This window comes from Neopelma chrysocephalum, unplaced genomic scaffold (assembly GCF_003984885.1).
Source record: "Neopelma chrysocephalum unplaced genomic scaffold, ASM398488v2 Primary Assembly neopelma1_24, whole genome shotgun sequence".
In the NCBI taxonomy this organism is placed as follows: domain Eukaryota; kingdom Metazoa; phylum Chordata; class Aves; order Passeriformes; family Pipridae; genus Neopelma; species Neopelma chrysocephalum.
This window is the reverse complement of record NW_020897693.1, coordinates 2,151,972-2,173,211: the sequence shown is the minus strand read 5'-3', so window position 1 is coordinate 2,173,211 and position 21,240 is coordinate 2,151,972. Positions and strand designations below refer to the sequence as shown.

Sequence of the window (21,240 nt, the reverse complement as noted above, 5' to 3'; positions counted from 1 at the left end):
GCAGCAGTGCCCAGCACTCACCTCTGCAGGGTTGCCTGGGGAGTGGTTGAAGTAGATCAGCCCGGAGTAAAAATCTTACTTGTTAAAGCAGGATCACAAAATGAGCAATGAGCTAAGTGGATTTTTCCAATTGCAGCTCTGTAAACAGTGCCTAGGTTGCTAGTAGGCATCATTTAAAAAAAATACATGACTTGAAGGCTTTATATGAGGTTATCGCCTTGAACTCTGTAGCTGAGTCTGCAGCTCATGGTTCTTAGATATGGCTTTACAATCTTCCCAATCTTTGGAGGAGATAAAGGAGATACAAGGCAATTGGGTTCTAAATTACTTATGGGAGGGATTTTTTTGTTTGGTTTGTTTTTTTTTTTTCTTCTAAATGCAATGAAAATCTGCTGCCTCACCCAAAAACTGTTTGGTTTTTTTACATGGTATTTAAGGGCTGAATGCTGTACTTGTTGATTTTTGTGCTTATAAACTCTTCAGCCACACTTAAGTTACTCATTACAATATACACAAGTTTTATACATACAGAATGTTCCACTCCAACTAAATAACAATAATCCTGTGTCTTCCCTGCCCTTGAAGAACATTGCCAAATATGGCTTTCAAAGTTTCTACAATGATACAATTTTAAGCTGGATGAATAAAACCAGTTGAGCAATTTTCAAGAAGTTCAAACCCACTGCTATTTCAGAATTGTCTTACTGGGGGCATTATTTTCCCTTGAATTCTTTATAGAACAGACAAACAAATGAAAAGGCATCCCCAGAATAAAACCAGAGAGCTGTAGAAAGATGTGCACAAAATTGGGGCAGAAATGAACTTTTTCTGAAAGTGTTGGAGGTCACCTGTAGGAATGCTAATTCTGTACAAAACATAAACTTCCTTCAATCTCAGACTTGTAAATTGGGATGATTCCTGTTCAGAATTGCTATTTCTGGAGCTGGCATTTTCGCAGTTCACTGGCATTAGAGAGGAACAGAAGTCTGTCCTAAGTAGGCAAAACTGTAGATATCACACTGGTTTTTGCAAATACGTCTAGAAAAAGAGCACAAATTTTTTATGATGACTAAGTTTCTCTCTGGTTTTCATCTTTTACTAATTAATGCAGAGTAGTGTGCTTGGAATCTGAAGTGATTCTTTCTTCAGGGAATGAAAGGTAGCTGGACAATCGGAAGAACATTAAAGGTTTAATGTATGTTGTTCCCCATGCTGGTAGTTTGAATGTCTCTATGCAAAACATAATGCAGTGATGAACAAGAATTCATCCAGCTAGTGTTAGTATATTCATTAGCCTTTTTAAGACATATGTGAGTGTTAACTTTCTGTATGGAGCACATTCATTACTTGCAGTTGATTTACTGTCAGTTTACCTGTGTAAATGATATGAATATGTGCATGTACATATAAATGAGGCTCCCACTGATGTTTGAGGTAGGTATGTATATGGATCAGAGGGTAGGACCTGGCTCATGCTGTGCACCTGAAATTCTGGCTCTCCCATGCTTAAGGAGAGCAGAGATTGCTGCACATGAAAACATCCCAGACTTACTCTCAAGGAAGGTGTTGATTCTCTCTAAAGCATGCAAATATGGTGTTGTCTTCCCCCTCAAACCTGAATGCTGTTTTTTTGAAAACACAGGCCTACACTTGAGAACTAAGGAAACTTTAAGTGCTACTGTGTAATTATCAGCTGCTTTAGTAGACTCTGGCATCTCTCTCTGAAAGTACCAATTTCAGATGATGGTGTTGGCGGGAGGGGGGCGACACAAATTCCTGTGCACAGCTTTGGTCTTCTTAGCATTATCTGTATTGTAGACCTTGGGCACAGTTCCTGGGCAGAGGACTTGTACAGTCTGAGCTGCAGTTTCGAGGTTGAACTGAACAGTTTCAGTATAAAGCAAGGAAATAAAATTGTGTACAGAAATATGTGCATATACCTATGTGCATTTGTATGTAGATGTGTATATAGAATGATATAAATTCTTAAAAACCAAATTATCTTGAACTCTGCCATGGAATCACTGATGTTGGAAAAGACCTCCAAGATCATTGAGTCCAACTGTTAACCCAGCACGACCATGTTCACCACTAAGCCCTGTCCCCCAGTGCCTCTCTAGTTTTATTCTTGACTGAACTTGGCCTTTCAAATCTTGTTTTATAATAGATTAGATTTCCTTCCAAAAACTCCTGTTGGGAAACCTATTGCAAGAGAATGACTCTAATTTAACCATGTTTCCAGGACTTATGTGAAAACAGTGGCTCTTTTTGGTAGTGTCATGTGCTGCCAGTCTTACCTGGACTTAGTGACATTGGTGTCCCTGCTGCAGAGAGGGCTCCAGGGCTCCTTGGGTGGGTTAATGGTTTAGCCAAAGCAGCATTACAGAGAGTGTGTGGTTTCAGGGGAGTTGGGGGCCAGGGTGTTGAGTCAGCAGAAGAGGAGCCCTGGGTCAGAGATGGGGCTGGAGGTTTTGTGACTGACTGCACTAGTTCTGAGCCTCGTCTCCCTGTGCTAACCACACTGGTGTAACTGTGAATGATAAAAGGATGATGGTCTTTGCCAAACCCCTTCTGCCCCTTTTCGTATTGTCTTCATTTCCAAAGGCTGCCAAATGTATTACTTGGGAGTTTACAAAACCTACTTTGCCTGGTGCTCTCCTTCCCCCAGAGCTGAGAAAAGGAAAGGTGCTCCTGGGCTGTGCTGTGTGCTGCCACATTCTGTAGCAGTAGGGTGATGAGGAGTGGATACCAGGTCCATATCCTTGTTGTTAGGTAGAAATTGGCTTCCTACCAGTCCTCAGTTGTTTGCAAACAACCTCTTCTGCAGTCTTGCCCCTCATGATAAGTGAGGCAGGTTTGTTTTTTTTTTTTCCTCTCCCCACCTTGCTCTGTAGTGCTAACCAAATACTTGTCTCTTAATTAAGCAAATCATCCAGCACGTATAAACTTGCAGGTTTGGTGGCTACATTTCTTCCCAAAGTGCTGGCACTTGTTGATCCTTCAGAGACAACTGTGGGATTTTCAGCCGGGTTTCTCCAGTGCTGTGCATACTGGTACAGAAGTCAGTGAGGTTGTGTGTTCAAGTGACCTGACTGATTGCATCCCTTGAGACAAACATTTGGTTTTTAAGAGAGTAATTGAATTGTAAGATGAAAGAAGGGAGTGCCAGTTGTGCTCCAACTCAAAAATATCCATATTATAATGAAAACTTTAACCTCTTTATTCTATAAAGAGCAAACATCCAGAGGCACATCCCTTTCACTGGTTTCTTCAAAATAATGATTGAAATGGGGAGATTTCCAAACCTGATAATCAGGGTTTATAATGAACACACCATACTTATCATAGATGTATTAGATAGTGTTGCTAACTTGCTTATTGTAATAAAAAGGCATTCCTGTGAAGGTCATAGAACTTGAAACTAGAAGTTGACTACTGAATTTAGGAAGCTTAGGGAATGAATGGTTGTGGCTTTTCAGAGAGAGACATCCAGCTACTTTTGTGTGTGTGTGTTGTTTGTTTGTTTTTTTTTAATCCAAACACACAGTACTTGGATAGTAGAATCCAGAAGCTATTGAGATTTTTGGGAATATTAAGGGCCACATATTCTAGTGACTTTTGAAGTGACACCTAGGTGTGTTTGGTATACTTGAAAAACAAGCTATTTATTTTGATATCTGTGCTTCTTTGCTTTTGCCTTTTAGGACAGGGCACCTAAAGCCTTGCACTGGATTTGCATTGTAAATGTTTTTTTTAAGAGTTTTAATAAGCAACTTCTGTTTCAAAGCAGTAGAAAATATGGGACTAATGAGAATGAGTGGTAAGCAAAATTTATTTGAGATGAGAAGCAGTGAATCACCTATAAACATGCAGTGAAACCACAGTTGTTGAACACTGTCTATGCATTAATTTCTCTAAGGATTTTTAGAGAGGGGATGGGGAGAAGCTCGGGTGATGACAGGACACACAGCAGACAGTTCTTTGAAAACAAAACAAAGTACTTGACTCTTTGAGATGTGTTTTAAACGGAGATTGGGCCAAATTACATCATCAAAAGCAAATGTTTGGCATGTGATTCGGTAATGAAATCACTTTATTTTTATTATCCTGGAGACATTTCCACAAACATATGGCTTTTTCAGCTTTATCAGTCGTGAAAAGCAATGAAGCCTGGCCAAAGGAGTGTAATCAGACAGCCTAGATAAGACTTTTTAGGCATTTGGGAATTTAATTTTTTTTTTTTTGGCTTGCAAGGTAACAGTAGCTTTACATCTTACTCCAACAGCACTGTGCTGTTTCTCTGTTCTTCACTTAATGGCTTTGCAAGTAATCGAGAGAAGGGAACTGTCCCACCCTGACCTGATTTCCTAGATATTTTATAAAGATTCCCACAGGGAGTGACACCCTGTTACTTTCACACAGAACACCACTATTGTCACCACGAGTGGCTTAATTAGGTCTGAATGAAACAAAAGGTTACAACAGGGTGTGTCCCCTTGACTGTGGCTTTGCAGGGCTTGGGGGCTTGGCCTTGTGGAGCAGCTGGGCCGTGTGTCCGTCCATGGGGCTGTGTGTCTGTCCACCAGGCAGGCTGGGGCGGGGGGCAAGAGGTGCTCCTGCCTGGCCCCTGGCCCAAAGCTCTGCTAATGATCTGATGGGGTCAGAGAGAGACCTTCAGAGAGACCCCGAGGGTGCCAGGTGTGGTTGTTGGGGGTTTGTTGTTAGCTACGTTTCCAGCTTTGCTCTGGTAAATGTTTGTGTACTGATAAGTGAGGAAATACATGACTTTTGCTACCAAGACGCGATTAAACACTTGGCTGCTGGACCCCAGATTTCAGACAATAAGGCAATTTCCTGTCTCCTAGAGCTCAGGTCCTTCCCGAGGTTCCCATGTCTGCCCTGAGAACGGAGGTTTTGGGGATGTGGTTGCTTTCTTTCCTTTTTCTGCTGACAAATCTAATTCTACGTTATCTTCTGTTTAGACCTCAGTGCAGACAGCTTTTAATATACTTTTGGTAGGCTGTAAAATACCAGTTTTAAGAGGTGCTGCGTAAGAAGAGAAAATACAAAATATTTTGGTAGTAGCTTATTTTATTAAGCAAACAACAGAACTTTTATTTGCATTTTCTCTCTAAAAAGCCTTCACAGTGATGGAGTTTATGGTGAAAAAAGAAGTTTAACTAGGAGCTGTTACAAAGAAAATGTAGAAATTCCCTTTTAATGCCCTTAAAATTGTGTTTGCTTTACTTTCTCTGCTGCTTTACTTTCTCTGCTACAGTGTCTAAAGGTGGATTATTTTATGTCAGATAGTTCTCAAAATTCCCACATTCCCTAACCTATCTACACTTACAAAGTTTGTGTCTGCAAACAGCCAAGTTTCTGCAAACTATTTGCCATTTCAGATCCCTGGGATATTTATGCCTTAACCTGCATATCTGTTGAAAAGTGCTTATTGAAAAATGATCCGAGTTTATACCTTAATGTGACATTATTACAATTTTCTAGTTCTTCAGCCTTTTTTCAAATTGGGAATGGTTGGCTGAGCTTAAAGCTGTATTTTGAAACAAACCTGATGGGGGGAAACCAAAGTACTTCTGTGGTGAAAAGCCTTGTCAAGGAGAGCCGGCAGCTGGTCACTTCTTGCTTCAAATCTTCCAAAATCGTGACAGGCTGGCAGGTACCCAAATGGGCCTTGGTTTTGTTCTGGAGGAGCAAATGTGACCAAGCAGGACTAAGCTGCAAGTGCTTTGAAACACAGGATTAGAATGTCTAGAAATCTTGAAGAAATGGTCTGAGATCAACAGGGTAAAATTTCTGAAAGCTGCTAGAAGATTATGAACCTTCCAACGAAGGAGTGTAATACCCAGAGAAAATTTGGAATATGTTGCAGAAAATGATCTGGTGCTTGTAATGAACCACACACCCAGCCTGAGTCCATAGGGTGTAGAGCTGATCCTGGGAGCCTGTCTGAGGAGGCCTGCAGTGTATCGGGGACTGGGATGTTTCCTTTCCACCAAGTTGGTGCAGGAAAAATCCCAGCTAAAATATTTTGCTTAGTTTTAAGCAGGCAAGTAGTAAATAAACTAGAGCAAGTCCAGAACAGAGCAGCAGGAATGGTCAGAGCTTTAGAGAACGTGACCTGCAGGAGAGGCTTAGATACCTTCACCTAACCTATGTTAGGGAAGGCCCCAAGGGGAACACCATGGAGTTTTGTGGAGCGCATCCAGAACTGCTGAGCATTTCACCTTCTCTCTCTAATAGTCTGGCTGATGCTGCTAGATCAAATTCTGATTAGTTTTTCGAACTTTGTGTTTTGCCCTGGACATTTGCTGCTCCTGTTTCAGCCCTGAAGAACAGCTTGTGTTTTCCAAGGGCAGGCTGTTTCTGCTTAACAAACCAACCAAGAGATACTGCCTGACTCGTCTTACATCACTCTCTGGATCTGACTAAGATACTGACTTGAGAAGGAACCATGTGGTTCTGCCACACTGTGAATTGGCCTTGTGTTGCTTCCTTCTACTGCCCTTTTGAAAGAGCTCTGAAAGGACCTGTGCAACAGCAAAATGTCCCGGTCCTGCCTGTACTCTGCCATCCTCGCTGGATTTACAATTCAGATAAAACAACTGCTCCAGGGTAAATTGCAGCTTAGATTAGAAAACATTGCAAGAGATGGCAGTGAGCTTCCTGCCAAGGACTACACACCCAGAGCAGTAATAACAAGTTATGCAGATCAGCGAGTGCTCAGTGGAAGGCAAAGGCATTTCTCTCAGGTTCTCCCCCTCTCACCCCTTTTTTCTCTTACTTATTTTTTAGCAAGGTAGGAAATAGTCACATATGGGACAAAGCCATTCCTGACCGGTGGGACTGCCGCTGGGTCCGGTCCCTCCTTGGCCAGCTGTGGGGCTGTGAGGGCTGGGCCAGCTTCTCCATCTCCTGCCTGGCTGTAGGCATCTGGGGTAGGAAGTTCACTGCCTGGCAGCCTGGATGCAGCCCTGATAGTGGCAGAACGAGCGCAGCCGGTGTTTGAGGCAGGTGTCTCCATCTGAATTTCACCCTGGCTGGAATGTGAAAACAGACTCATTAATACGTGTAAATAAACACTGATCTTCTGTGTATGTTTATCTCCCTTCTATTGTGTCGGATGTTGGTGTAAAAAAGGCTATTACACCTCGTGATGTGCAATTTGCTGCCAAGTTTTGTCTTCAGCTCTTTGCCCCTCTTTTTGAAGCGTTCTACTTTTTATATTTTTTCACCATTTTATATTTGCTTTTATTTTCCATGACTCTTCCCCTTAGTAAGAGGTTTTTATGTACCTTCTTTATTTTCAGCCAAAAAGGTTTTGGAAATGAGAACTAGAGAAGCCAAAATCTAACTTTCACTGTGTGACATGCTGCCAGCAGCCTGGTTTGTTGGTTCTGAGTGCTGTTAACTTTTCCTGCTAAAAACCTTCCTCAAAAGTGTTATGCTAAAGTCGCATTTTCTAATTCTGTTTGTTCAAACAATTCAGGCCCATCTTGCTTGTGACACACTCGAATGCCACGTTGCCAAGAGGTGCTGGTTGTTAATTCATAGTGTTATCAAATTATAAGTAAAACTGTAGAAAGAAGGTGTTGTCTATCCGTGGTAAACTGGTTTGTGCAAGTGACCAGTTAAACCAGAAAAAGTCCAGGTGTCACTCTTTTGAGCTGTATTTAGCTTTACTAGGTAAGCGACTGAGTGTAAGCACTCGAAATATAGTGACTTGGAAGACTGCATGATGAGCTGGAAGAAAAGAGAACTCAGGAGCCCAGAATTCCTGCCTTCCTGTAGCATTTTGAGCTCATCTATAGGTTCCATACACTACTGTACAGTCATTCTACTTTGGAAAGTTAGAAGTTATGGGGTTAAATGATTAAGCTCTTTAAAAATAAATAAATAATAATTTAAAAGTCTGGATTCTGACTCAGACCCATGTCTAGTACTGTAAAGGCTCATTTACCCAGTACTGGCTTCTAAAAGCCAAGCCTTCATTGAGTGCTGGTTAATAATTAATCTAACAGAAAGATGTATTTTAGAACATATTTTAAAATATTCTGTGAAATATCCTCAAAGTAACTTGACTGACCACTTACTTGAAAAAGCCAATTTCAAAGTGGAAGCTTAGCTCACTTATTAGATTGCTGTGGTTGTTGTTCTTTAGCTGTAAGTTCTAGGTCCAGTGTATTATTTCATCTCTGTAGACAGTCCAGGCTGTAGCGACAGGGCTGTTATTTTTAAAGCATATTACCGATTTCTTCCTGTAGCAAAGCCATGGTTGTTGATCAACTTGCCTTCGTGCTTTGGATGCCGCAGAGCATGAGAAATCCTTTCCTCTGGGTCTGTAGACAAGTTCTTGCTGGCTGGTCAGCCCCTGAACCTTGAACCCATGTAGAGGAGTAACTATTCTTTCTCAACCTCACAAGCGTCACTACTCGCAAGGCTCCCAACACTTGGTCTCTGCTTAGTCTCTGCTGTGCTCAGAGGTGAGGCTCTTGGTGCCTTTATTTCTTTATCTTTGTTCATCAGATCTCTGTTTCTGGGTGGATTCTTTGGTTTCATGGTTTTGTTTTGGGCTTTTTTTGCTAAGTTTTTAAGTATAGCCTTGAAGCGCTATCTCAGTATGACAGGCGTAAGCCTACAAAAAACAGGCAAGGTCCTTACATGCTGCCAACCATGCTCATGGCTGGGATAGTCAGGCAGCATTCTTTCTGCAAGGTTTATCTTGTTTTCATTTTGATTGTTTAAGCAACTGGCCAAAAAAAGAAAAGAAACCAATCTCTTCTGGGTTTTGGGTGTGGGCTTGTTTTTTTTGCTTCCCCGTGTTTTGATTACAATGAAAGACAGGTAAGAAAACAGCAAACATACTCTTAATTCCGAAGGATGTTAGAGGGCTTATTTTGTGTTTTATTTGAGGACATTTTTGGATTAAAGCATTTGCCTGGTTTCTGGTGGATAATATGTTTATTGAAATGAGTATAACATGTCCCGTCAGATGGTGTGCGGGTTTTTTCAGATAACTGTAACTGGTGCAGGAGAACAAAGTTTCCAGGGATACTTTCCTGTGATGTGTCTATCAAATGCTGTGTTTTTAAAATTTATTTTTTAAAATTTTGGCAGATTGATATAAAAGGTCTAAGATCGAGTTAGCATATTTAAATATGACCGATGCCACTTGAGAGAGCTCTTCAGAAAAGCTTCAAAGTCCCTACAGCTCTGCATCACTGAAGGCACTCCTGACCTTCCAGCACCCTGAATGCACACAGCCCTTCTTTAATATATGCCATAGCAGAATATAAATTTCAAATGTCTTTCATACCATTGTTTTGATTTCAAAGTATGGAAAACTTTTTATGCACAAATCTAATATTAGATAACCATGTGACAGAGAGGATGGACAGACAAGTGTGTTCAAATACATCCAGGAGAAATGAAGGCATGTGGGTTTTTTTCCATGCAGAAGCTTATCTTCCAAAAAAGAGAAAAAAAATCCCATTAAAGATGAGCCAAATGAATGCAATAATTGTACTAATGTTTCACTTCTGGCATTTTGAGTCAATAAAACAGGAGGGCAGTAAAGATAGATCCTCTGATCCCTGGATTGTGCTGCGTCCAGCTGCGAGTGCAGCAGCTGCAGGGCCCGGAGCCGGGGGAAGAGCTCTGGCCAAAGTCAGCCTATGTTAGGTAGCCTCAAATCCATGTTACAGTCTTGGAAGAAAAAGGAAAAGCTGTGTCTCCATTTTTGCCAATCACTGATCTGGGTACTTCTGGTGTGAGAGGACAAAACTGCATATTTCTGAGCGGCTCAGCTGGGGGTACAGAGAGTAAAGTACTGGTGGGATCAAAAGCAGAAGTGAACTGGTTGTGATGTGCTTCATGCACCAAGGCAGCGTTTAGTTGCAATTAGAGGTGCATGAGCCTTGGTGTTCCTAGCTGCCTTTAAACTTCCCCAACAGTGGATTTTATGTGGTGTTCACTCTCCAAAGATGTCCATTCAGCAAGATGCAGCTAGTCTTAATATTTTAAGGTAAATTTTGGAACTATCTGTAGAGCACTTAAGCAGTGTCCACGTAGCCCTTTGGACAGTTAGGACCTGTCATGAAAATGCATCTAACTGAATATTATTTTTGTCAAATGAAATGTTTTTAATCTTGCTAACTTTATAAGGAGTTCATGAAACATGGTACAACAGAGAAAAAATACACTTTTAAATGCTACTTAATCTTTGTAGGGCAAGTTCAATTAGCTCCTATGCCTTGTCTCTCCCCTTCCTTTGATGGAAGAATTAATTTCTATCTGTTCAATTATTTTTAGGATTTTGCATGTAGTGTATATCTGTTAACCACAGAAAATTTGGGTATATGTTCTGGTATTTGACATCATTCCAAAAACAAATAGAAGAATTCATGTTTTAAGTCAGCACTGTCCCTTTTCTATATATGTATGCAGTCAAGTGGACACCTTCCAAATCACTGTCCTATTTAGCTACAGTTGTCCTCACTGTTCTTGACAAGGTCATGTTCTGTTGCCTTTCACTAAAAGCAGTTGTATGGGTATGGCAGTGCTCAGCAAGCACAAGCATCCTGAGCAGCGCAGGGCACGTCACTGTGCTCCCGTATCTCTAATGTGTCTGGTAACCGAGTTATTTTATAGCAACATGTCCTTTGTTGGTGTCAGTGGCTGGGCTGGTTTGTGGAAAAGTAGGTGACAAGCACTTTGTACAGGGGTCTTCATCTGCAGGAGCGGAGAGTACCTGAACAGGGTTGTTGAGTTTAGCAGAGCAACTGTGCGTTGAAGTGCTTAGGTAGACCGGGGCTGTAGCAAGACTGGATTTGCATCTTAAATTGACAAAACACGTCATGCCTGTTGTAAGCTTAACCTTTATTTCTTTTTTCATATTTTTTAAAAATTAAAACTTCAGCCTTTGACATTTTTAGTGGCATATAGATTTTAATCTTTCAGTCTCTTCCATTATAGTGCTTCCAACTTTAAATAGGTTGCTCAGTGCATTTGACTGCACTGCTGTATCCAGTGGCTGCCAATGAATTTATGTGATAAAATCTGAGACTGCAAATGTGAGATGAACTGTAAGTCAGGAATGTCCTACTGAGCAGTCCTATTTTTGCCAGAAGCATTTTCATATCTAGTAAAGGGGATGGAGTGAAAAGCATTGTGGTGGGGAAAGCTTCCTACTGCAGCTTCTGGTAGCTGTCTGCCTTAGCTGCTTATGCAGCTGTTTCACTTTGGAGTCTTTCCAGGGAACAGTCACTGCTGATCCAGAAAATGTGTTGTTTCATTACATTTTGTGCCTGTCTCATGTTGCATCACATTTAGCTTTATCACTAACAAACACTTGTCCAAATCCACGTAGGATGTAACCCTGTGGAATCAGTCAAATTAGTCCTTGGTGCATCCCTGCTGCTTTGGGTGTTTCAAAAAGGCCAGGGCCAGTGTGAAGACCCAGATCTGGTGATGAAGGGAATGGACACACCTGAGGTCCAGAGCAAGCTATAGAAGGAGGTTTTGCCATGGAAAAGCAAAGCATTCTACCCCTCTGTGTCCTGCAGGCAGAGTCTCCTGTCACTGCGTGGGGAGGCCCACGGCTGCTGAGGACACCTGTACTCGTTAGGGTTAAGGGGTTTAGAGACACATGGGGAAAGCCACCCCTTGGTACTCATTTCTAGCAGCATGATCCATTCCTGTAGGTTTTTATTTCCAATTGGTGATTTGGGTAAATATTACATATAAGCTAAAGACAGTTAACTAACTTGAGCAGATGGTTTCCACTATTTTTTTTCACTTGTGTGTGTGTGCATTTCCACTGAAGAGTATCAGTGGTGCTCCTGACTTGGCATATCTTAGGACAGCAAAAGGTGTCTCTGTGTCTATTGTGGAGCTGGAATCTGAAAATAATCTCCTCTTTTTCACCTCCAAAACAACTAAAAGGCAGAAATGAGAAAACCTTGAACTTTGGGAGTGATTGTAGCTTCTGTCTTCATCCCAAGAAAATACAGAGAGCAGATGATCATTGAACACCCTTTTATTTTCCAGGATTAATTTAATGATTGGATATTTTGGGCAGAAGAGGAGTGAGGGATTTAGAGTTGGACGATAACAGTGGGATAATGCATTGGACTGCAACAGGATTTGTCTATTCTTAACTATACAAAGAGATGCTGTTTGGCTGCATCCCGCACCCCCCTGCTACTACCAACTGGTAGATTCCTTGAGCTGAGAGATAACATTTTTTTACATATTTCAAGGTCAGTGAGTAGATTCTGCCTCTCAAAATAAAGTGGATGAAATTTTTGTGGCTAGGTCATTGTGTAGTGTTATTTTCTTTTGCTTTGTTGGTTTTTCTTTTCTTTTTTCTTTTTTTTTTTTTTTGTTAAATACAGTGCTGGTATTCTTGCCCTTTCCCTCCTTTCTTCCAAACCCTCCATTGTTTACTGTGTGAAAACCAGTGGAGGCATTCTGCAAATTCTCAGCTGTTAAACTGCATATGGTTTTTCCAGAATGGGATACAGGTGCCTGGATTCCCAGGCTGCTGATTTAGTAGTGAGGGGATGGGAGGGGTTGCAAAAGGTCCCTACTTCACATCTCTCTCTCTCCCTTTCCTCCCCTCCTATTTTGTAAGTCGTGTGTTTGCACATTATATCCAGCAGATCATATCAAAAACCTGTGCCTGGCACAGAAGTCATTCTGCTATTGGAGAGGTAACTTGTGCTGCCATTTATCTCCACACTAAGTGCTCTAATTCAGTGTAGGAACGCTTTCTGGAGATTTTCAAGGTGCATTCCTAAGCATACTAATAGAGAGAAAGTAGCATCTCTTGCAGTCAGACTGACCTTTGAATAGAATCAAGCTTATGAGACTTACAAATGCTGTGTACATTTGTATTTATTACAACTGAAAATTTCTGGTATCTTTTAATTGTACCAGGAAAAAAATACATGAAGTTCTACTCTATTTCAGTCTGAAGATAAATAATGCAATGTGTAGTGTACTTGATTATAGCATGGGACAAGATTAATACAGAAACAATTATCTTTTAGGGAATAGTACAGTACTTTTTAACAGTATCATGGAAACATAGTATTTACTCAGTACCTTAAGTAGACAGCTGTTATAAAATATACATGGGTTTATTAGTGTTTTATTGTGAAGTACAAAAATGTCCATGCTTTACTTATGAATTTAAACTGGAATAGTCCTAAGTTTGTCGTTAGGCAAATATTACTAGCCTGTAAACTTGCATTAGTCCTCTTCAGTGGGAATTTTCTAAGGAGTATTCTAAAAATGCTCTTGCAGAAGTTTAACTCAGACCAGCTTGTGCATTTACTTATGATAATTTATATTGTAATGTAAAATTTTCATTGTTGCATATATCTTATCAGTAATTGGTATCATTCATATTCATGATGTTTGCAAGAGTAGATGAATTTAGCTCACATAAAATTCTGATGAAAAGCACTTGTGATGACCATTGCTTGTGGGAGTTGGTGTTTATGGGCAGTCTGTCCAGAACTGCCAGTTACTGCATAGCTGGAGTTTGGTGGAGGAAATTTGGTGTACAGGAACGTGTGACTGTTGTTTTTTTCCTTCCTCATTTATTGTTTCTCTAATTTTACCTTAATGTAGGTGCTGTTCTTGGGGAATGTACTAAATTCAGTGAAGCTTCTCATTGGACAGAAAGTATTTACCTACATTTGCAGGCAGAAAATCAGCCCTTTATACTGAGGTTTTCACTGAGAAAAATGCCTTCTCTCAGTATTTCTATCTTGCACTAACATGGTGTACTCTCAGGATATAACAACCAGCATGATACTGATTCCTCAGGCAGCTCACAGAAGTTTGCTCATGATATTATTCTTGCATAAGCTGCCCTGTAAAACTGTACAAATCTTTCTCCCTTCATTTCCAGCCTGAACAAGAAATATGCAAAAGCTCCTTGTGAGTCCTCTTCAGCAACTTTTACTTGAAATAACTTGTTGAAGATGCTTTGAAAAATCAAGCTACTCTTTACCTTTTTAGGGGATGATCTGGCACTGTTAAAAGGCAGCTGATGTATGAATGGTGATACGGATGTCAAGAAGCCCTTGGCACTTGTCCAACCTTGTTTGCTATGTTTCAGGACTGATCGTGTGAGACTTCCTGATGTGATGCTGGTTGTCACAATCTGTGTTAAATTGCAAGAAATTAATTTCAAAAGCAGGCCCAGATGAGCCAGGGGACTGGGGTAACAGGAGTTGAGAATAGGATGACATTCAAGGTTTGTTCTAGGCTGGCTACAAGAAGGTTTCTTCTGTGACTGCAAGCAGAGAGCTGACGAGTGGTACTGTCCCTGCCCTTACTTAATAAAGATAGGAACACAAATGCAGTAAGAATTACCTTTGCAAGGGTTTTGTGCTGGTTTTGACCCTAGGAGCTTCAAAAAAAACCATGACAAAATGCCAAGAGTAAGCTCTACACCAGCAGGAAGCATCCTTAATAAATCAAAGAACAAATAGCTCTGAGACATAGATAATTATGTTTCTGGAAGGTAACCATGGATGATGGCAAATATACAACCATTTTTCATGATGTCTCTAGGAATTATGAAGATACTTTGTCAATGGTGATAGGAGAATGGGGGAGGGCAGAATCCTCCTTAAAATTCTAACATACTGTGTTGCAGAGCACCAGGAAGAACCAGAAAGGCTTTCTGGGTGGGTTTTATTACTTGGCAGGATTCACTATGTCTAAATCTCCAAAGACTGCTTTTTTTTTTTTTAAAGTTGCATTTATGTATATATGATACAGTTTGTTAGCCAAAAAAACAACCCCGCCTTATCAGACCATTATGGGTTTATTTGTAAAATATTTCTAACTGCTTGCTAAACATGACTGGAAAATCCTGTAGCTGTGAAGGCAGTCACTCACTTGTCAGAGCTCAGTGTTCCCATGTTAATCACAAGAAGTATGTGCAGAAAACACCTGACCCAGATCCACCAGTGAGCCTCTTCTGTCAGACTAAATCTGCACTTTATTTCTTCCTTTTTAATTAGATCTGTTGATTTTTTTTGATTTATTAATTTTTTAATATTCAGCATGCAGTGAGGAATCTGCTTCTGAAACTGTGAATTAAATATGTCATTTTAAGAGTAAGAAAGCCAAGTGGCTAATGCAACAGCCTAACTTTAATATCTCTGGTTAACAAAACACTTGCCTAAAGCGAAGCCAAAGCACCCCACAGGAGTTCTCTTTTCAGTGGGAATTTGTTAGAGTTATTTATTAAATTTTTTAAAAATTTTTGCACTTTTATGATTGGATTGGACAAAAGTCATGGACAAAAGTCAGCACCAGATACTTTTTGCTTTAGTTGTTAAATTTGAAAACAAATGATGAAGAAACCAAAATAAATAAATGACTCTATTTTATGAAATTGCAGCGTAATGGGAACCAGACTTGTATCCAAACGAGCCTCCAGATACAGTCCGTGCCTGCTTTGAAACTGTAATCACTGTCTGGCTATGTGTGCAGGACACACAGGAGCATGTCTGGCCTGTGAGATAATGGCTTTGGATTTGCAACATGGCCCAGCTCTCCTGAGCTCTCCCCTCCACCCAGACCCACCTCAGCTCTCCCTGCCCCAGCCACCGCAGTGCTTGAACTGATGGCACAGATTTCGTGAAGTCGGGGGCAGGGGTTTGGTGGGAGGTATGGAACAGCAGTGTTGTCCAGCTATAAGACTGTTTCTAATCAGTTTTTAGTAATGAGTCAAGGAAATGTAAGCATTAGATATGTTTGGGTTTTAATTAGTTTGCTTGCTGGAAATCCTTTGCTTGTTAATCTGTGAAAAATTACAGCTGTCAACTAAAATTTATGTGAGAATCCTCTATAACAGTTTTGGAAGCAATTCTTCTGAGGATGCCCAAACTTAGATTTAAGCTCCTAAGCACCTGAAGGTGAGGATGTTGACCACTGGGCAAAATGTAACAGGACAGGCTGAGTTCCCTGGCCGTGGTGAAGCAGGACAGGTCTGCTGAGTTCTCGTGACAGGTCCTGCTTTACATCAGTAGGTGAACCAGGCAGTTATATCCAGGGTACACCCTCACTTGAAAGAGAGAGTAACTAATGCTGTAAGGCTACTGGCTTATCACAGATTTGTTTAACAAGTCCAGCAAATGTACACCAATTTCCTCTGTAAAACAAAAAAAGCCTACACTAAGACTGCTTATTTCCTTTCCCCTCCCTTTTATGTAGCTGTAATCCTGTTTACTGCAAGTGCTTCAGAAACGCTAAATGGGGGTTGGAAATATGTGAGCAGATGCTCAAAAGTGTTTGGCTTTTTGCTGTTCCTTCTGTCACATCTTCTTATCAGATGCTTTTATGTCTACACTAAGCACAGTTCATCCTCTTGTGTAAATTGACTGAACACCACTTGCAAACAAAATTTGAATGTTAATTGATTTAAACAGATTTCTTGAATACACTCTCAGTGGTGCAAGTCCAGTTGACTGTCGAGTCATACCAACAGAGTAAGTTAGAAAGTGTGTGGAAGTAATACAGAACCCTGTGTAAAACTCCTCCTTTTCTCTGCTAGTGTTTAATTATTGGAGGTGGCCCATGTGGCTTGCGGACTGCCATAGAACTTGCCTTCCTGGGAGCCAAAGTTGTCGTCGTGGAGAAGCGGGACACTTTTTCAAGAAACAATGTGTTGCACCTCTGGCCATTTACCATCCACGACCTCCGGGGACTGGGAGCAAAGAAATTTTATGGAAAATTCTGTGCAGGATCTATTGATCACATCAGTAAGTATCTGAGGGCGTGGGCGCTGTTCAGGTGAGAGGCTGCCAAGAGCAGGAGATTATTGGAGAGTTTCTTGGTTTGAAGAAAGTTCATCTGTCTTAAACACGTGCTAGTGCCTGTGTGCACACACACAGAGGGGAAAAAATGGCCTCATTTAAGCAAAATGGCAGTAGAACAAGTTATAGTCTTATGGACCAGCTTTTTTGTTAGTCTCTGGACTTGTTAAACAGTAGGTTTTGATTATGAAGTATGAAGAATATTGATATTCATTCTACTATTTTGAAGGTAGACACAACCCTAGTCTGAGAAAATATGTGAAAGTGGGCTAATTTAGAGGCAAGTACGATGTAAAATCTTGTATCCTAAAATGGTCAGCATATTGGTTAGCAGATCGTTTAAATATCATTAAGAGGGAAAGCTCTACAAAAGTATTCTAAGCAGCTCAACTGAAATGAGTTTTACCCACAAGATTGTGCTGCAAGAGGAAAAGGAGACGGAAGAGAACAACATCCTGTGGTGGTTGCTACATTTGCATTCATCACAGTGTAGGAAATAATACTGCTTCATGCTTGTGCTAATAATGAATATCAGTTCAGTAGCATGCTGGGAGCCAACTGTGGTTGCTTACTTATTAAATACGCCTTTGTTACTTGCTGTCTACAGGTATTCGACAACTTCAGCTTATCCTCTTCAAAGTTGCACTTATACTGGGTGTTGAAATCCACGTGAATCTAGAATTCGTGAAAGTTCTGGAGCCTCCTGAAGATCAAGAAAACCAAAGTATTGCTTATCATACTGTAGTTCTGTTCACAGTAACTTCTTTTTATGTGGTGCATTATGTGAAGTCATTCAAGGTAGTTGAATTCTGTTTAAAGAAATGGGAGGGTTTTTTTGCCCTTCTTATTCAGCAGTCTTTGCTCTCTGCAGTTGTCGGCATGATAAGTATCGTGGAGACAGAGCACTGATAATTCCTAAAATATGACCCAGGCTGAGAAGCTGAGGTTTTGCACTATGCCTTCTGGCATGTGTTTGAGGCTTTGTAGGGAGTCTGGTGTGGCTTCTTGGTATCTTCTTGCAAAAACAAATTTTGATTGATAATATAAATATTGAGGATGGATTAAGCGCCTGAGGTCTCATTTTGCTTTCACATTTGATATAACTCCCACTGGCACATTGAGTCTTATCAACATTCTTATGCAAGATTTTTAAACAAAATAGAGATTTCTCATTCTTTTTTTTCTATTTTTTAAAAAATATTAATATTTAGGGTGTAGTAGCAATAGAATATTTTAAAGTTTTACTTCAGTTGAAATACTGTGCTATCTCTTAAAAGGGTCATAAGTGACAGTAGAAAAAATGTATTGTTTTAAGTAGTTGAAGTATATATAATTTTAAAATATGGACAATACAAACATATTCACACAATCAGCTTTGTGTTAATGCAAAGATTAAATTTTGCTTTGTGAGTGTGCTTCCATTTAATTTCTATTTAGAAGACAATTAAAAGCATTGACGATGGAATGCTATTTTTCTTCTTTTAATACCCAGCTCTTCCTAGCTGTACCTACATGTAAGGTACTGCCCTGATAAGGTTATTTATGTGAGAATGAAGTGCTTAAGTATGTTCTTGTGGTATGGGTCTGAGAGGAAGTTTAGTGCAGCAGGTGATCCAGACGAAGGCTTCCTTTTTTTTTATTGTCAGTGTACAAGCTTGACACCTTGCTAATACAGCTTGAACGTAGATTTGGCTGCAGCAGAACTTCCCTCCATCAGACCAAGGCAGAATTCAGCTCCATTTGAATGAGAAGTACATTGTTTATCTTAATGCCCTTTCTTCAGACTCTGAAATCCCTTCTCCACTGTGTTACTGAAGAATTAATAAATATTATTTGTGTTTTCAGAAACAGGTTGGAGGGCTGAATTTCTCCCCATGGATCACCCTTTGTCAGAGTATGAATTTGATGTTATTATTGGGGCGGATGGCCGCAGGAACACCTTAGAAGGTGGGTGTTGTGAATGTGTGCTTTTATGCTTATGGATGGTCTTTAGGGTATCTTGAAAGACCTGGGAGTCAGAGGAGAACACGGAACAACAGGTTACCTTTCAATCCACTGATGTCTGTGTGGAAGCTGTTATTTTGTGTGGTATCTTTTGCTTTTGTTGTTAAGTTGTAGCTCAACTACAATTTAAAATTGTCAAAATGAAGACATTTAATGTCATTGCTGCTTCTGAGCTCTGTGTATCTGCATTGCCTACAGAATGCACCACAGTGCCATTGGGCTTGCTTCTAGGTTAAGTAATTATATTGTGATTTAACTTCAAGGAGGCTGACAAGATATGTGTCAGGAACTGCACAGACTTTGCTGTTGTGCTGTAAATTTGCCCTGTATGTTTGAACTAATGACCAAAAGGTGATTGCTAAGTATTTAGTGAAGTCATCAGAGGTTTTCTGTTTTTTGTAGAGGAGATTGAGCTTCAGAAACAATTACTTTGGAAACAATACCAAAAGATAATAAATAATTCTGAAGTGTGTGGGAGGAAAGAGGGTAAATGCTTCATGAACTTGAGTCACTGCTGAGAATTCAGACCACCTGAGCTGTTTTTCCTTAACGAGACACTGGACAAGGTGCTCCTGTATCACATGAACAAACCTGTTACTTAATGATATATTTCCCTTTTGTATTTGATTATATCCATGCTAGTTCCCATTCCCTAAGTACACTATTTCCTTTTTTTATATTAGCTTCATAGTTTTTCTACTTATTCTTTTATCTGCCAGCCACAATATGGTTACAGTTAATTCCTTATAATGCTCTATTGGAAGTTTCCCCACCCTGTTGTCCAGCTGTGTCCCATAAAAGACTGTTTAAGTAGTCAAATACCAGCAAAGCAAAATTATTCTTACCTCAGCTGTAGACTCTTTTGAGAAGTTAATGGTTATCATCATACCAGGAACTAAGGGAGTATTTGGTGCACTGAAGATACATACAGAAGCTGTTACTGTCATATTAAATCTATCCCAATGAAATAGCAAGAGCATATCAAGAAGCATAGAGACAAAAATCTGTATTTCTTCTCATAAAATTCTCTCAAGTCATCTGCAAGTGGCTAAAAATATTCAAAGCACCCTCTGTCCTACTTTATAATTTAATTAAGGATAAGGGGAACATACAGATGGAAAAACTTAAATGTGTGATTGCAACAGCATGGTTTAGTGGACTTTTTCTTCATGAAAAGAGGAAGAAAAGGTGGAGCCAGAGAGCAAGGAACTTCAGTCAGTCTGACCTTGGAAATATAACAGTTAAGCCACTGAATATTTTTCAACCCCAAATACCTTTGAAAGATCTCATTAGCTGGTGGTGTGTGCACCTAAGCACTGCTACAGGGGTTTCTGTTTTTCAGATCTTTCTCTGCTGCTTTTGACTGCTGATCTCTTGCATCTTTTTTCATGAGCTGTTTACCACCTATGTAACAAATACCTATTTTGCTATTTAGCATATTAAAAATGTCTCAGTCCACTAAATTTGATTTGTTCTATTTCCAGACATTGCTAAAAAATTTTCTATATTTTTCTTTAGTCATGATTTTCCCTTAACTTCTTCCCATAACTCCTCTCCAGACTTTTTTTTTTTAAGTGAGACTTTATCTTGAATGCAGTATAGCTCCAGTTTTGCAGCTGAAAAGGGGGAAAAAAGACTCTTTGCATTCAAGGGAATTTTGGAGGAAAGATGGAATCTACTGATGGTGTGTTGTTTGAAGTGTAGGACTGGATGTAGGATAGGCACTGAGCTGCTCTCTCTCTGAAGTCCAGTGTGAATTTGCAGTTATTTTAATTCTTTCTCTTTGCTTACCAGGTTTCAGGAGGAAAGAGTTTCGTGGAAAGCTGGCCATAGCCATCACTGCCAATTTTATAAACAGAAATACGACTGCAGAAGCCAAGGTAGAAGAAATTAGTGGAGTTGCTTTCATCTTCAATCAGAAGTTCTTCCAGGACCTTAAAGAGGAAACGGGTGGGTGCATCCTCATTTTTTTCCACTACAAAATACAAGAGTCAACAGAGGCCGCCCTCCTATTCCTGATAACATGAATTCAAATATTCTGTATAAAAAAAAATTCCAAGTGATAAAATGTTGATGTCAGAATCTTGCAGATGGAGGTGTCCATTTATGGTACAGTGGGATATTTTTTTAGCTGAGATGTTGCCACATCATAGCTTGTTTTAATGTTTAAATTTTTCTCCACTGTAAAAATGTCTGCTATGTTGAACAAATTTAAAAGAGCATTTTCAGGGCCCAGAGATTTCCCTTAAGACATAGTTAGTTTGTTTTGTTTCTATCTGTTCACATACTGAACAGCTTAAAAACTTTGAAAAAAGCTCTGCCCTTCTGGAAGGAGTTTATTCTTACTTTTTGATGTGTAGAGCTGATAAACTGA

At 40.0% G+C, this 21,240-nt stretch overlaps 1 protein-coding gene across 2 annotated transcripts in view; it reads left to right on the top strand.

Annotated features, from left to right (window-relative positions):
* Nucleotides 1–21,240, top strand: part of MICAL2 (microtubule associated monooxygenase, calponin and LIM domain containing 2) — a 147,734-nt gene that overhangs the window by 47,268 nt on the left and 79,226 nt on the right. For both annotated transcript variants that reach the window (XM_027699727.1, XM_027699736.1), the window contains exons 5-8: nt 16,601–16,808; nt 17,470–17,586; nt 18,708–18,809; nt 20,661–20,816. In XM_027699727.1, the coding sequence (XP_027555528.1) occupies nt 16,601–16,808; nt 17,470–17,586; nt 18,708–18,809; nt 20,661–20,816 (583 nt within the window). The remainder of the gene's footprint in view (nt 1–16,600; nt 16,809–17,469; nt 17,587–18,707; nt 18,810–20,660; nt 20,817–21,240) is intronic.